The following is a 16703-nucleotide window of genomic DNA, read 5'->3' on the forward strand; positions in this document are numbered from 1 at the left end:
TTTCCGTGACGTCATCGCGTTAATTTGTATATACCCACGGCTCCCACTTTGAAGTGAAAAAACACGCACACAAAAACAATGGATCAATTGGAAAAAAACTTGCAGGTGCAACATACCAAGACAACATCTTGCAGTCCTGAAGAGGAAAAGGCAGCCATAAAAAACACAAAACCTGGGCTCTGAACCGCAGAACAGATGCAACATGCAAAGCAAAAGATTATCACCTCCCCTGCTTCTCTCGTTTCTGCAAACCTTCCTGTCTGGCTACAGCAGGATGTTTCTGTTTATTCCCCCCTTTGAGAGGCAAACTGAGGCAGAACAAGAAGAGATCTCTGTTTAAAAAATAATTTATTCTCAATGTGGAAATCCACAGTTCAGGCTGGGGAGCCCATCTAGACCATCGTTGCAGAGGTACAGGGAGCAGAACAGAGAGAGAGTCAAAGGAGAGAGCTGGTTGCGGATGCTAATTTGTCTGCAGGTCTGAGGTGAGTGGACAAAGAGTTGCGGCTAGTCGCTTGGACAGACGCACAGACACCTGAGCCATGGTGAGCCATTGTGTGTGTCCTTACGTACAGATGACAGCAGGGAAGACAGTGTTCCAGTGTTCTCTCTCATCCTCTCTCCTTCACTCTCTCTCTCTCTAGACAGATAGAGATGTACTTTATTGAACCCCATTTGTCTTCCACATTTAACCCATCCTGGCTGCTTGGGAGCAGTAGGCAGCCACAGTGCAGCACCTGGGGACCAACTCCAGTTCTGAGACCCGGGCCTTGGTCAAGGGCAATGGCAGGAATTTACCTAACCCTGACATGCAAAAAACTACCACACACTCTAACTACTGCCCTGTAACTGCCCCACACTCTAACTACTGCACTTTAACTGCTGCACACTCTAACTACTGCACTGTAACTACCCAACACTCTGTTACTACACACCCCACACTCACTAACTACCCCATGCGTGTTCTCCACTGATTCCCCAGCAAATTGATTAAGGGGATTGGCTGTTTCAAAAACAAGCATACGCAATGGGTCCCCATGACCAAGTTTGAAAACCCTAATTTTAGTCAAACATGGCCAATAACTGGTAATACAGTAGCTAAGTGAGCTATAATTGTTTACACCATAACACTGGAATTACAGCGATTAGGAAAGAGAGATAGATGGAGTGCTTTAGTCTACACACAGCATAGAGAGATAATGGCTTCCAGACTTCATAGACTGATAATGACTTCAAACACTTAGTAGCAAGCGAAAACATTGACTCTGGCTAATCGGCCCTGAATTGAGATTTCTGTGGAGATAGCAGCAAGCTTATTGCATTTTGATACAGGGTAGATATTATAAAATGCTGATTAAGGTATGAAGCACATGGGGAAAGATACCCGACTTCTCAGAAAGAAATATTCAGGTTTCCAAGCGCAATCTGCACATGGCAGAGATACTGTGGATCTGAGCCTGGTTTATTCCATCAGCCAGCTCTGACTATATGACTCATACACGCCGTTCTGTTGTATAATTTCAACCATTTGTTGCGACTAATTAATAAGAAATTATTGCAGTCATGTTATTGCTCCTGACCATTCTACATGTTTTGTTTGGTTTTTTTTTTTTTTTTTAGGAAGCATGCGTTTTCAGTTCTTTATCCAGTTCCTTGAATTGATTGGCCTTTCCAAATCTGGGGTGGGAATCGGACATGCTGATAGCCACATTGGGCAACAAATTTCAATATTTAAAAAAAAAACTTTAAATAAAAAAATGACTGAATTGTCATATAGCCTTAATTATAAAGGACTGATTACTCTCCTTGTGCTAATTACCGTAAAGCCCAAGACTGAATTCCATGCTTAGCTAAATAACACATCGCCAGAGCATCGGGTTCCAGTGAGTAGGCAGTAATTGGTTAATGTTTTATTTCCTGTGGCCTAATTCAAAACTCCTGGAAGTTCTTCCATCAGTGAAAATCAGTACTCTACATGCTTACTTTCAGCAACACAAAAGTTCAGCTCAGTGCGAAAGCAGAAGCTTAAAATCACTGAAACGCACATGTCCTGATTCCGGTGTTGGAGAGTGTCCCAACACACACCTATATGCCTGTATAGAGGATGCAGAGACATGCAGGTGGATCTTAATAGTGCAGCTGGTTTTCCTTTGGGGCTCATTTTCAGATGATATGACTTTTACTAGATTAGGTTTAAGCTCCAATAAGATGCACCTCCTAAATGACTGTGTTAATACTCGAGAGCAAGGAAGTAGATCTCATTTCCACTTTTGGGAGCACAACAAACAGGACATGTTCTTTAGGGTTTTATTTTATTTTTTTTGGGGGGGGGGGGCCCTAACAGACATCATCCAAAGTTGGGGAACATATCCACTGCCCACCCCCCCTTCCCCCAGGATCTCTATGCCTGTAAGACCCTAAGCTGGAATTTTCAGCCAGGCAATATTTTAAACTTTAAGATCTGAAACCCACTCCCCACACTGTCCATATACAGTTCCCTCTAACAGGGGACCCACTCCCCACACTGTCCATATACAGTTCCCTCTAACAGGGGACCCACTCCCCACACTGTCCATATACAGTTCCCTCTAACAGGAGGACCTACTCCCCACACTATCCATATACAGTTCCCTCTACCAGGGGACCCACTCCCCACATTGTCCATATACAGTTCCCTCTAACAGGAGGACCCACTCCCACACTGTCCATATACAGTTCCCTCTAACAGGGGACCCACTCCCCACACTGTCCATATACAGTTCCCTCTAACAGGAGGACCTACTCCCCACACTATCCATATACAGTTCCCTCTACCAGGGGACCCACTCCCCACATTGTCCATATACAGTTCCCTCTACCAGGGGACCCACTCCCCACATTGTCCATATACAGTTCCCTCTAACAGGGGACCCACTCCCCACACTGTCCATATACAGTTCCCTCTAACAGGGGACCCACTCCCCACACTGTCCATATACAGTTCCCTCTAACAGGGGACCCACTCCCCACACTGTCCATATACAGTTCCCTCTACCAGGGGACCCACTCCCCACACTGTCCATATACAGTTCCCTCTAACAGGAGGACCCACTCCCCACACTGTCCATATATGGTTCCCTCTAACAGGGGACTTACTCCCCACACTGTCCATATACAGTTCCCTCTACCAGGGGACCCACTCCCCACACTGTCCCTATACAGTTCCCTCTACCAGGGGACCCACTCCCCACACTGTCCATATACAGTTCCCTCTACCAGGAGACCCACTCCCCACACTGTCCATATAGAGTTCCCTCTAACAGGGGACCCACTCCCCACACTGTCCATATACAGTTAATGTGGTCAAAACTTCCTGAGAACAAAGCTCTCTAAGACTCCAAATCATCTACCATTCATTATCCTTCTGGGCCTGTCAACACCCACAGGCCTGATTGATTGGTTAGAACACAAACCGCTGTCCGTGATTGGCTATCAAATGATTCTCTGTCCATGACCAATGGAATGATTGAATCATTCAACCCAGAACGGTTTTAGGTTATTGGCCAAAATCTCCTTATATTCTAATTGTGTTGTTCAGACCATCATTTTCATTGACACTGTATACGACTTTCAATTAATCAGGCTCTTTTTCCAAGATAGGAAATATTCTTTTCCAAGACAAGCTTAAGAGGATAGTCAAGCTTTCATTTCATAGTCGGGCTAATTTTTCATTATTCAAAACCTAAATAAGCTTGAAAAAAATAATATATTTAAAATAAGGTGGGTGTGAGAACAGCTTTTAAAAAGATCATGTGTATCTCTGAGCATACAATATCTCCTAATGGAACATGCAGTTCCCCTCTTGGGTGACCCAATCTGCTGTTCTTTTTAGTCTCCCAGAATAGCAGAACAGTACACTCTTTGAACCCATGGACACCTGTGTTCATTTAGCAGAATGATTAATCCTGTCACGCAATTGAGGGAACAAACTGCCGGAATCATCTGCGGCAGTCCAGCGCCGCGGCTGCCAAAACCCTGGTCAATATCTTGGGCATTCAGCTTCATTTCCGGGTAGCCTGAGATCTGTCTTTCAGCGCCACCCACTGGTGAAAAAAAGGTGCCAACGCAAAAAATGCGTCTCGCACAGCCTTCATAAGATCGTGCACAAACGCGGAGTGCATATATTGGTTTTCTATAGATACGCTCTCAGATCAGGGTGTATTCTCTTTTATTTCTCTAGTGACCGAATCCCAATGTGGTGTTCGTTCAGTTAAGAAGAAGAACTAAAACGGAGCTGTTAATTACTATTGCACATTACTGTTCCCACAAAGTAGCACCTGTAAATGCAATCTGTATTTCAACTTGAAAGCGATATGGTATTAGCGACGATATGGCAAGCTCGTTTCTGGGGTATCAATGCACAATGGACGATCAAACAATGGACATTCATAGTCTAAGTCCAATAAGTGACCTCCAAAGCTGTACGGACAAGGTTATGGACCGAACAGCATTCCAAAAATAACGGTCATAAACCGTTTCCAAAACAACACAATCAAATCGCGCTGCTTTCCTCATTGTTTAATCTTCTTGTTCCTATCTGCAATATCTCTGTTCGCGGTCTTATCTTTGACCTTCAGCTTGTAGCTTTGTCGCGGTTTCCTCTTCGATGCCAGATGACCTTCAGAGAGATATCATTAATCTCTGACCCATTTGATGGTCCCCTCATGTGGAATGCATATGCCGAATTGCAGCAGTTTTGCACAGTAGGGGTGAAGCGGAGTACTTAGAAAAATACGAGTTGACACGCTTTATCAAACGAGGGGAAGGCTGAAGACAAAACAGCTGCTGCTGCTGTCGTAAGCAATCTGGCCGTGATTGAATAAAAGTGTCAGGAAAAGGGCCGCTTGATGGTCTTTTGTTCTCTCCCATCCAGCTTGATGTTAGTTTGAGCTGTCAGGTGGGAATCGCGGCTGTGTGATTTATCAATACTCGGAGTGACCTTGCGGCTCCACCGGAGCTGTGTTAGCGCCCCGAGATTAAAACTTTAAACTAAACGCCTGGAAAAGCTTTATTCGGGCGCTGAGGACGAGTCTTTACTCCCGCTCTTTTTTTTTTCTTTCTGAAAGGCAGAGGGGTGAGATTTTTTTTCTGCAGATGTGATCTCACGTACGTGCAGTAAGGAAGTTGTGCGGTGACCTGGTTAAGTGTAATCAGAAGGGTGCAGGCTGAGTTTAAGGATGAGGTATTTCTGCTGTGTGTGTGTGTGTGTGTGTGCGCGTGCATGTGCTTGTGGCGTGTATGTATATGTATTTTACAGGGCTGGTGTTTGCAAAGTAAATAAAATAATAATATTACTACTACTACAAATACGAATAATAATAATAATAATAATAAAATACAGTGAACAAATGGAAAAGATTTGAAAAGACGTACGTTTTGACAGGGACAAATGGAACGGTTGTATAGATTTGTGGACATTTAATTGTGTTACACATTATTGATTGAAGTAAAAGACAGTTAACCTGATAGACATCTTCAGTAAATCCAAAGGTCACACAGAGAGTGAATAGAAGGCCACCACTGTCCTGTAACACCGGGATGGCTATCTAATACTGCACATGCAAATATGATTTCATCAGATTTTTATTGTTCAGACACACCACATCATAAATATCAAAATACAAAAAAGTATCAGTCTCAGCTCTGTTCAAAATAGTAAGCAAAATGAATAGAATACCACTTTAAGAATAGCACTGTATATTATGCTCTGCCTATAGTTTTTTGAGAGAGAGCAGGAGAGACGAGGCTGTGCAGTTTCCATAGTCAGCACTGGGTTATTTAATGCGGATAAAACAATGCATCTGTATCCTGGACTGCTTTTTGAATTTGTGAACATAGGGTGAATTCCAGTTGTAGCAGACAGGTTTAGTTTTTTTTTTTTTTTTTAAATGTACAAATTGCGATTTGACTAGTAGCCCTGTGCTCTGAAACTTTGCATGAGGCTTCAAGAACCCGGGTGCCCAGTTATCTCAGCAACAATGTCAAAACGTGAAAACAAGAGCACTTCTGTTACTGCACAATGAGAAGGAAAAACACATTTTTTGTACAGCAAATATCTTACCCCTGGCATGTGTTCCAAAAGGAGCTTTAATAAGAAACATTTTACAATGTTACATTTTAATAAGAAAAATTTACAACAGACAGATTTTCTGATTTACAAACAGATTTACACTTTCCAAGCTACTCGACCATTTTCTTCTTACTTTTCCGAAGACCTCTTTCCTTCATTTCTGTCAAGATGTTCTTAAGCAGCGGGTCTCTCAACATTGCAGTAAAGCAGATGTTACGTTACACGATGAAACATTCATTACTCAATAAACCCATCTGTGGAATTGCTTTTTATGCAAATTTCTGAGGCATCTGCATAAATGAAGTTCTAATTAATACCTTTGAACAAACCCCCAGTCTCTTTGATGCCAAAGTGCTCTTAATTATTAAAAACCAGTTAAAAATTACAAATTGTTCACAATCTGAAAACTTTATCATGGTTTTGTTTTCCAAATAGCCCTTTCTTAATTAAAACTCTGATTTTTTCTTGACATTCATGCTCCTTTTTTAACAAGTATTATTTCTAAGCCACAGGAGCTTCAATATTCTACAGATGTCCATAAATATAAATAATATATTTTTAACAAATTCTCATTTTTTTAAAAAGTGATCTTATATTTCTCTACTTAACTTTTTTTCCACCCCCTTTTCCTCCAAATTTTGAATTTCCAATTAAATTGATAATTAATGTTTGTGAAAGATAAACAAGCAGAAAGATTATAAAGTGCAGTATATTAGTCCTCAAGAACATACCTGGGGCCCAATCACATGCCAGATCAGTGCCTTAGCAGGACCTGACACTCAGCAACCCCCTTTCCTGCCTTTGCTGAATGTCCAGCTGCTGTGAATGTAAAACATCCAGTGCTAACTCAACTCTAACAGAGCACACATGAGCCCATAGGGAACCATATGGATGCCATAAGAGTTGATTTAACACTGAACATTTTGCAATGTGCTTTGAAATGCAGTTTGAATGCTATATTAAAGCTGCCTGTGCCTATATGACACTGGATGGAACAATGTGTATTGATGATTAAGGGATTATTTTAATGTATGATTGACAAATATTTTTTATATGAAATGGCACAAAAAATATTGTTTTTAAAAAGTTCAATTTTGATTAGTTTGCTACTTACAGGGCAACTGTACTGTATTATTCAGAAATCAGTACCATTCCACCTTTACTTTCTTACCATTCAGAAGCAAGGATTAGTGTTATAGACGCAGGTTAACGCAATATTTATTGCAAACTTTAGTGACCACCAAGCTTGTAAAGATCTGTGACTTAAAAATCAGGCGTCTTAGATTTGTGGAATGCAAGAGGAAAATTTGAGGGTAGCAGCCATAGCCATCCTCTTAAAGCAAAGAAAACATTTCCAACTGCACATCCATGACTGAAAAAAAAACAACATGAGATACAAAGTCTGACGGAGATTAAACCAAGCAATCTGCTTGACTGAGAACCACTGAGGAGGAACGCAGCCCTGGAATAAAATACAATACAGTAAGGACCTTACAGTCCTCACGAGGGAAACCTAACTACTGAAGTAATGTATCCCCAGAAACATACACTCTTTTAAAGATTTCGTTGTTGTAGCCGAGCCTATGAAACCAAATTAATTTCCCCAGGTTTTCTCAAAGAATGTAGAACATGTGGCAATGAGATTTCCTCAGAGCACAGCCATGATTGACAGGTCTGCTTTTCAAGGGATGCTGATCTCTTTAATCGTGAAGGTGCCCCTTTTCTTCACTGACTTCAGAACTACGAGCAAAACCCAAAACCTCATAATCGCAGAGAGGTTTGGTATCTTATCAAACACATGTAATTGCTGTATAGCAGTGTTCGCATAGGACTTATTCAGTTCATTTTACATTATCTACATTTTAAATAACTACTACCAAAGAAATTGTGTCTAATACAGTGATTTGAAGGTATGTTCGTGACGGAAAAAAGCAATTCATAAATAAACGTGTTCTTGAATTGTGCAGCCAAATTCTAGTCAACGTGAACCACAGGACTCCTAACCATTGTCTGTGATAATCTCACACCAGACATCTCTTTGTCCTTTTGTGAGAGGATAGTGCTTGTGTCTCTTTTTTGGAAATAGATTTTTCCCCCCACAAACAGGAATTACAAACTTAGAAACCACATTTGTAAAATGCATCAAAACCCTGAAAATTCAGCGAATGAGACTGTGCCCATTATATCCACCAACTGGTTAGAAACGTGAACACTAAACACGGGATGCAGATCACAGGAAACCTGGACATTGCAATTAGCCACACATACCAACTCAGTCATTGGTGGTCCCAGCTGAGGGCAAAAATGACATATGAAAAAACAATGTATCATTAGTTTTAGAGGCCACTCTACATAAAGTCTGCCAGCGCACTGAACGCCATTGTTTGGGCATCCTGTTTTTCCAGCATGCACAAGTCTTGACTCATTTTCTAAATTTACTGAAATTTGGCACAATTTTGGTCATTGTCTACGAAGGTGCACAAACTTCTTTTTGCACCATGTGTTTCACGTGCTTTGGGAGCCATATTGGAAAAGGTAAACTCATAATAATCTCAGCCAGTTCTTCAGTTCTTCCATTCGCATGAGTTTAAAATGTCATGAGAGACCCAGTATGCACAATCTCCAACTCTGAGTCTAACTGTGAAACCGTAGCGTAGATACAGATATCACCACCAAAAGTGTCATTTTCCTGATTATTTTTAGAATGGAGGGTTGTTTGATTCAGAGCTGGGGACGATGGGGTTTGAGTATAACCCAGGAGGCCCGACTCATTTAAGGAGTTTACATGTACACCTGGGTTCTGTGCATTGAGGCTGGATTTCTACCGAAACCGATTTTGATCCATATACTGTCCTGAAGTATTTCTGCTCCAGCTGTTCAGATGGGGCTTCAGTTGAAATTAGAAGAGCTCTGTTCAATCGGGCCGACTTGTGGAAACTCAATAGACTGGCAGTTCTTCTAGACACATGAGCATTTCAGTGGAATTCAGAATGGAGATAGTCTCATCTACACACACTAGCCCATTGGGGCCTCACACTAAGTGTGCGAAAGCGACTAAACAAACACACTGGCAATGTATCATTGGCAATTTAATTAAGTTGATCATTGCTTTTTTCACTTTTATACAGCTGACAAAGGTTCATGAAATTACAGCAAATTCCAAGACGTTGGGCGGAATACAATTTGGCTAAGTAGCTTTTTTATTGTGTTATAAAATAATGGCGTCATCTGTGCCTTTCTACAGTGCGGTTGTATGTTCCGCTTCCATTTACTTCTCTGTGCTGGAGAAAAATCCACTGTCCCTGACATCCATGCCATTGGTTATACACTCGTCCCTTCAGGCTCTGATTGGCTCAGGGATGTCCAATGAGGACTTACGGTTCAACCTATGGAACTTCAGCACACATGTTCTCAGTACCGTCTACATAAAAATAACATCCATGGGCAGAGACACAAGGATGCCAAACAAACAAAAATTCCCACCAGCAGAAATATGTCAAGGTGAACAGTGAGAAATCCCTTTTAATAGGATATGTAAATTAATGCATGCACGCCAAATGGAATATGTCTTCCGAAGGACTAATGCAGTCGGACATAATCTAATCAGCGCACACAGAGCGCTGCCAGGCCAAAGGGTTGGATCCTTCCCTGGACCCATTATGCTGATAGCTGAATCCGAAACAGCTTTAAAACGGGCTCTTCCACCTGACGGAAAAAAGGACAGCACACATTCAGAAACCAAGATCTGTCCACGATGCTTCATTCTGAAGCACGAACTGGTCCTTAAAATCTCAAAAACACAACAAGGAAGAGGGAAGCCACATTTGATAGGAATGATCCCCCATACAGAAGCTAATCTTACCCACTGGTGAAAGACAAAGAATTTTATGGCGAGATGAATGGGAATTTTCTTGAATCATTCTTCAGATTCAATAAAAAGACTAAAGAAATGGATATGGATGAAATCTGAGGCTTTTGTGCATTTCACATCGAGGTGGGGCAGTTGTGCATCAGAAACCCTAACTGCAAAGAATCTCTCCCAGAGTGCATCTAATGCTCTTTGATAAAAGCAAGTATGTTCTAGCAAGAACATCACTAATCATTGGGAGAAGAAATTTCACTGATAAATAATGAAAAAAATGAATAAACTGAAACATTAAATTACTTTCAAATTTTGGAAAATAAATCTGCCTCGGGAGTTTGTTTCAGTGCACTTTCCTGACTTTCTGAAAAGGTGATTGGACAGGTCATTGGCTGCACAGTGTTTAGAGGCATATTCAGCCCCTACCATTAGAGAAGTGCCACAGCCTGCCTGTTTACTGAACTTCACAAAGTGGTAGAAGTAATAGGAGAGAAAAACACACTCTGAGCTGCTGTCCTGTGCACTGAAACCGGAAATAGGAAACGAAGGCCTTCGCGTGGTGGTAGCGCGGTTAATTTACGTGTCCTCGTCATTCTCCGTGCAATATTATCGCCATTTTAAGCTTTTGACGGGGATTACAAAAAAAAAAATGCATAACTCCACAGCAATATTATCTCTCGTGCGGAATTGGATTTCCTAGAGCTGATTAATATGTTCTCTGACCCTTGAAGAACGCAAGACTGAATAGAACAACCCAGAAATCTCATTAATGGTCTACTTAAAAAAACAAATTTTGAGCTGTAACATGAATCAATATTTTGGAATTACTGACCAGGAATGCATGGGCTTTTAAGAGGGACTTTAAATGACAAGTTAATTTAACAGAATTAATTTGCACGGTCAAATAGCATTGCTAAATGTACAATGCTGTAACAACCCATTCCCCACAACACTTATTACACAATTATGGATAAGTACAAATTTACCAATCCTGAGCTACACTTCTCAAATATTTCTATTTCTCATTTTAAAATAATTTTTCATATTCACCCATAAATGTACAATCTAAACAAAACCAGCTATAGATAATACAAGCTCCACCCTGTGGATGTAATTTGTTGTAATGCGAGAGCCTAGATTCCTTGATTCACTCTCTGTTTTATATATGTATATATATATATATATATATATTTATTTTTTTTTATTATTTTTTTTTTTACCATTTTGCTACACGGGGATCTGAGAGGTCCTTATTATTCAGCACATTCCAGGGAAGCTCAGAAAATGAGAGGTAGAGTTTCCACTGTCTGTTTTTTTCTCTCGGTGGGGACCTTTTTCCCCCTCTTTCGAACAAGGCCGGGATTGTCTGTCCGGGAGGACACCTGCGAGCGAAGGGGCGCAGAACAGACCCCGGCACTGGACTCTCTCGCTTTAGTCAATAGCCGATTATTTCCACGGAAGATAGACGACCGTCTGCTTCAAACAGCCAACATTCTTCGGGCAGATTAGCCCAAATTATGTTTTATTATTTTGGCTTGCTCGGACGAATTGAGCTCTGTGCCGTCTCCCTGCCGGTGGAATTCAAGACAGAGTCGATGTCAGGCATGCTCAGCGATCCCGGCAAACACTGAGGCCCTTTATGAAAGCGCGGCTGATAAAAAAAGAAAAAAAGTTGGACACTGGCTATCTGTCAGCAGGTATATCCATCTCGTCACTGTGCAAATACATGTCGCGAGATTAAACTAAATTGTGGGAACATGTGTATTAATGTGATATTACTGCCTATCAAACAAACAGTGGCAGGAGCGGCACATGAAAGATCGGACAAAAAGAAAGAGAGAGAAAAAAAGAGAGAAGAAAAGGGAGCAGGAGGGAACAAGGGGACGAAACCTGTCTCTATAGAAACTGAGTCATTTCAATTCAAACATCAATTATAATAGCATTGCAAGGAACAATTTATATTGATGAATGCTTTCTGAGTTACAGTAATTAAATTATTCCATTTAATTAGTGCATTATATTGAACATCTCTCTGGAGGATTGTTCCAGTGTTGTCTGGTGTTTAACAAACAGGGACTCATTTTCCATGAGGTAGAAATGATTACAAGCACTTCAGCAAAATGTGTTGCCTTCATCACATGGTGTCAGATCTCATCTGCAAAAACAAAGATGTGCTAACCTTTTACTTTGAGCATCCTTTGCCGGCAATGATTGCGCACAACAACAAATTAACGAGCGGACTTGAAGCAATTAGATTTTAAGTTGTTTGTTCTGTTATTACCGGGGACTCGACATCAGAAACATGTGACCGGCTTAATCGACCTGCATTTCTAACAATGCTCGAAAAGAGAATTCTAACACAATTAAAGGCCAGATATGTTTTGATTACTAAACGTGAAACGTGAAAATTCGAATGACAAAAATGAATTTCTGCACTTGTTTTTTTCTGTTAATTTATTAAAAAAATTAAATGAGCTTAACGTTAATTAAAGATTCGTCTTTTCCCCCCCACTGCTGACGTTTTGCGGTGATTGACGATACCCACAAGCCCTTGGGAAACAGCGCCTCCTAATGGGTGGTTTGGGAGTAGGGATGCATCATGCCAGACTCCGCAGTTTCCAGTTTCGGGGTCCTGACTTACAGTAAAGACACAGCCCAGCAGAGCGACAGACTATCGCTAAACATTTCTAGTCCTCCACACGGAGCCACGCTCGGGGAACCGGCTTCAGGACCGGGCGCGCTCATACCGGCACAGCCGGACAAGGTTATGATTCCCCGGGGGTGGGCCTCGCTCACCGGCTACCGCCGCCCGTTATCTTCACGTTCGCAGGCCCTGAATAATCGCGTAAGACATTTGAATGCATCTACATAGGCAAGACGCAAGAAACGCGGCCTTGGTTCTGCAACGGTCAGAACAAAGGAATCCAAATAATTGAGTGCGGAGTGGTGGGGAGAGACCTGGGCCTGCAGCCAGAGTGTTTGTGGTTTAAATGACCAGTTAGGCTACCCACACTGCCTATTGCTGTTACAGCCCTGAGCAAGGTAGCCTACTGTAACCTAAGTCACTTCAGCTTGTTTTGAAGCTAAGGCAAATAATTCGCAAGGTAAGGCTTGGATAAGGCTGTCTGCCGTGCAAAAAGTATTTTTTATTTATTTATTTTTTATCTTTTAATCTGTAATGTCCCAGGTTGTACTGTAGTAGATCTTATATTACATGCATTTTGGTGTCAATCTAATCGAGTTGGATCTTTTCAAATTCACAATAAAGAGGTAATCATTGAGGAAATGGGGTTGCTGTAGTTGAAAAAGGAACTTCTGCATTTCATAATGTAGAGTCTGCACTGTCGGATCATGAAGAAAAGCTTATTTATCTTATTATAAGTAGCAGGAAGTTTGAGTATTACAGAAAGCAAGGCCACTGAGGCCACTAAATTAACAGAAATAGTCCTGCTTTGAGTTCTTATTTCCATGAGTATATGGAATTAACTGCTTCAAACATTTTAAACCTGTGCATTAATGTAATCAATGCATCTGCAGTTTGTTTCTGTGAATTGAAACCGATATTTGAAAGTACTATTTTCCATTTAAAGCCAACAACAAACATTAAACAATGTGAATAATTACATTTACACTACTGTACTTACATCTGGTAAATGGTAAATGGACTGCATTTATATAGCACTTTTATCCAAAGCGCTTTACAATTGATGCCTCTCATTCGCCAGAGCAGTTAGGGGATAGGAGTTAGGTGTCTTGCTCAAGGACACTTCGACATGCCCAGGGCGGGGTTTGAACCGGCAACCCTCCGATTGCCAGACAATCGGTCTTACCTCCTGAGCTATGTCGCCCCTGGTTCAGTGAAATATTCAAATATGAAAAGTATGCAGGTTATATAGAAATATGATGTCATTCATACATAGACGTTCCCTCTCAACATCCTTACTGCCATTTTCAGTCAATTTACCTGAAGTCGTGAAGACAAATACCTGTGATTAATTGACCACTGACAAAGTTTGCATCCTCGCTACCCTGATGAGGACTAACTGCAAGTATTTTCCATGGTTTTACATGTTTAGAAAGGCAACTCCTCCAACAGCTAACTCACGCCACCCTGTGGGCATATAATGCAACTGCCTGGAGAAATTGCATTGTGACAAGTGAGATACTGTATATTGTGTATTAATTGGAAATGCTGTCTTTATTTTTGCATGCATGATTTTATGTTAAAAAATATTAAAATACAAATCTGAAAATCTAATTTAGCGACAGGATGTATAATCACTGATCCTTTACAGAAAGACTAATTTTCTAGGAGTAACCACACGGACTGCAAGGTGGATACAGTATCTAGGTGTGGGATAGTACTGCATGTACATTTCCGCACAAAACCAGACATAATTCATCAGTTGCACTTGAAGTAAATTTACACGAGGCATTCTGACTGATAATAAACATTAAAACATAAGATGGCAAAAAGAAAGCTGAGAATGAAACAGTGGGTCTAATTTATGACGAGCAGCTTGACTAAATGTAGATTCTGCTGGACTGAGACTTAAACCACTCCATACATCTTCAGCAATATTTTATTTTATTCAAATGTGTAAGAAATTAATACTCAATTTTAAAAAATCTCACATCAAAGCTGTAACAAAAATTAATAACACAAAAACAGCTCCCCCACGCTGAAACATACTTGTTATTTAAATAATTCAGGATTAACCGGATGAAAAAATACTGTGTGTGTATATATACACATATATATATATATATATATAGCAAAAAGTTCAGAGAGTGAGCTTCAGAGTTGGTGTTTGTTGAGGGAAGACACTTTAAACAAACAAGTAAACGGCCTGAGGTCAAACACAAATCCCCTTGTCAAACACAGGCCACTGTCTCCTCTCTCTTTAGATGCTAAGCACCAAGCAGACAAACACCCATTTTTCAAGTCTTGAAGACTTTCTATTGTGTTTCAGGTTGACAAGCAACCAACTGCTTTTCCAAGACAGCCACTTCAGGCAAAATACCAAGCTGCTGAGGACACCACTTTGGGGGAAGTTAACTGAAAAAACGGGCACAGCTAAGTACAGCATACATTTCATTCCTGATGAAATTCAAATTTTCATCACATATATGTATATGTCCACAGCTCAAAATGATCAGATTCAATTGCTTCAAACTGTCACAAAGACATCATGCAAATTACTTTGCCATACTGCATAACTCAAAAGCGACCAAAGTGGCATCCCATAAAGTATGGGAAATTATCGTTTGTTTAACGCGTTTAATGTCAGTCTGATCCTTTCCTTCATTATGCATTTCTTCGGCTCTTAACCTTTGCTGCTTTCTGACACCTGGAAAGTGAAATAAAGCATTAGTGTGCTTGTCGCCGATCGCAAAGCTGCTACAAAAGCCAATCGACTAAATCCACCTAAATTAGTACTCACTGTATGTACGTATGCACACGTGCATATGCATGCATGTAATGGTTTGAAGAACTGACTCGAGCCATCAATCTATTTATGTGGGAATGCAAATTCTGACTGAGTTCTTAACTTGTATTTCAAAAACTTAATACAGTGAACATTAAATATGAGATCAGGAATGCATTTCATCTCTGTTAAAACACTGTTAGGTTAAGTACTGGTAAAGTGCAACAGTTACAGCCATTCTTATCGGGGTTTCCCCCAGAAAATATATAAGAACAGCACGGCCAAATATGTTACATATCCACTAAAGGAGCCACTAAATTAAAATGATATGCAATTTTCATGGTCACGGTTTGCCAGGGTCTGGAAATACTGCGATATCATGCTAGTCCATATTGCCCAGCCAGTCATAATCACCTTCATTGCGTCAGAGGCCTTGCGGAGCTCTTTTATAACCGAAGACAGAGCCTCGGGGTTGATTCCTTGTTCACAAAGACGCACGCAAAGTGAAAGGGACTCCACGTCAAGTCCTGTGTTCAAAAGCCTAGATATCTCCAGCAGAACTAGAAAGAAGAAGAAAAAAACCACAGAGCAGGAATCAGACAGTGTGATTTATTGCTCTATTATGGCCCCACGTTGTGTATACCCACATTATCTAGGCTACCTCAACTGTCACCAGTAGTGTTAGTAATAATATACATTTTGAACAGACACCTCTCTAAAGAAGTGGCCTTTATAGTTAAGATAGAAGCCCGATGTGCGTTTTGGTTGGCTGGTAGAGAATGAACAGCGGGAAAACAGGCGCTCACCAAGCAGGGAAACAATAGCCATCGTGAACGGTTCTCGGCATGACGGCTACCTAGCGCATTATAATTATACCGTTGCTACATCTCCAGATAGCTATCTGACGTTAGATAACGTTACCACCCAACAGAAGCAGCTGGTAAAATCGATAGCTAAGTTAGCAAACTAGCTACATTCATTCATCTTACCATCCATGGTTTCCCGGACAGCGTTCATATTTGCTGCGCTAGCCATGTTGAGTTTGCGAAAAAAAGTAAACTAGGCGTTTAACTTCAGGATTCGTATGATTTATATAATTTTGCAGTCCACCTGAAATTCTTACTTCTACATTCACCCAAGGAACGCATCTAGCATTTTTGTACACAAGAGGTTTTGAGGTTTGAGCGCAGTCAATAAAGCTTCAGTTGTTGAACGGAAGTAACATCATGCAGAACGTTTGAAATCGGAGAGGAAATTGATTGGTCATTCCGCACTTCCTCACTGTTCCGATTGGTTAGCAGGC

The 16703-nt window shown here is 40.9% G+C and overlaps 1 protein-coding gene across 2 annotated transcripts; it reads right to left on the bottom strand.

The window, feature by feature from the left end:
* Window positions 1–9605: 9605 nt before the first annotated feature.
* On the bottom strand, window positions 9606–16591 carry mzt1 (mitotic spindle organizing protein 1). 2 transcript variants are annotated; one of them, XM_064309864.1, is made up of 3 exons: window positions 16390–16591; window positions 15815–15960; window positions 9606–9814 (listed from the first exon to the last, which is right to left on the bottom strand). In XM_064309864.1, the coding sequence occupies exons 1-3, from the start codon at window positions 16433–16435 to the stop codon at window positions 9767–9769; spliced, it is 240 nt and encodes a 79-aa protein (XP_064165934.1). In that variant the 5' UTR covers window positions 16436–16591; the 3' UTR covers window positions 9606–9766. The 2 variants fall into 2 exon arrangements, with proteins under 2 accessions (XP_064165934.1, XP_064165935.1); XM_064309865.1 differs by lacking the exon at window positions 9606–9814 and adding an exon at window positions 14543–15322.
* Window positions 16592–16703: the final 112 nt, after the last annotated feature.

Source organism: Anguilla rostrata, chromosome 15, assembly GCF_018555375.3.
Source record: "Anguilla rostrata isolate EN2019 chromosome 15, ASM1855537v3, whole genome shotgun sequence".
Lineage (NCBI taxonomy): Eukaryota > Metazoa > Chordata > Actinopteri > Anguilliformes > Anguillidae > Anguilla > Anguilla rostrata.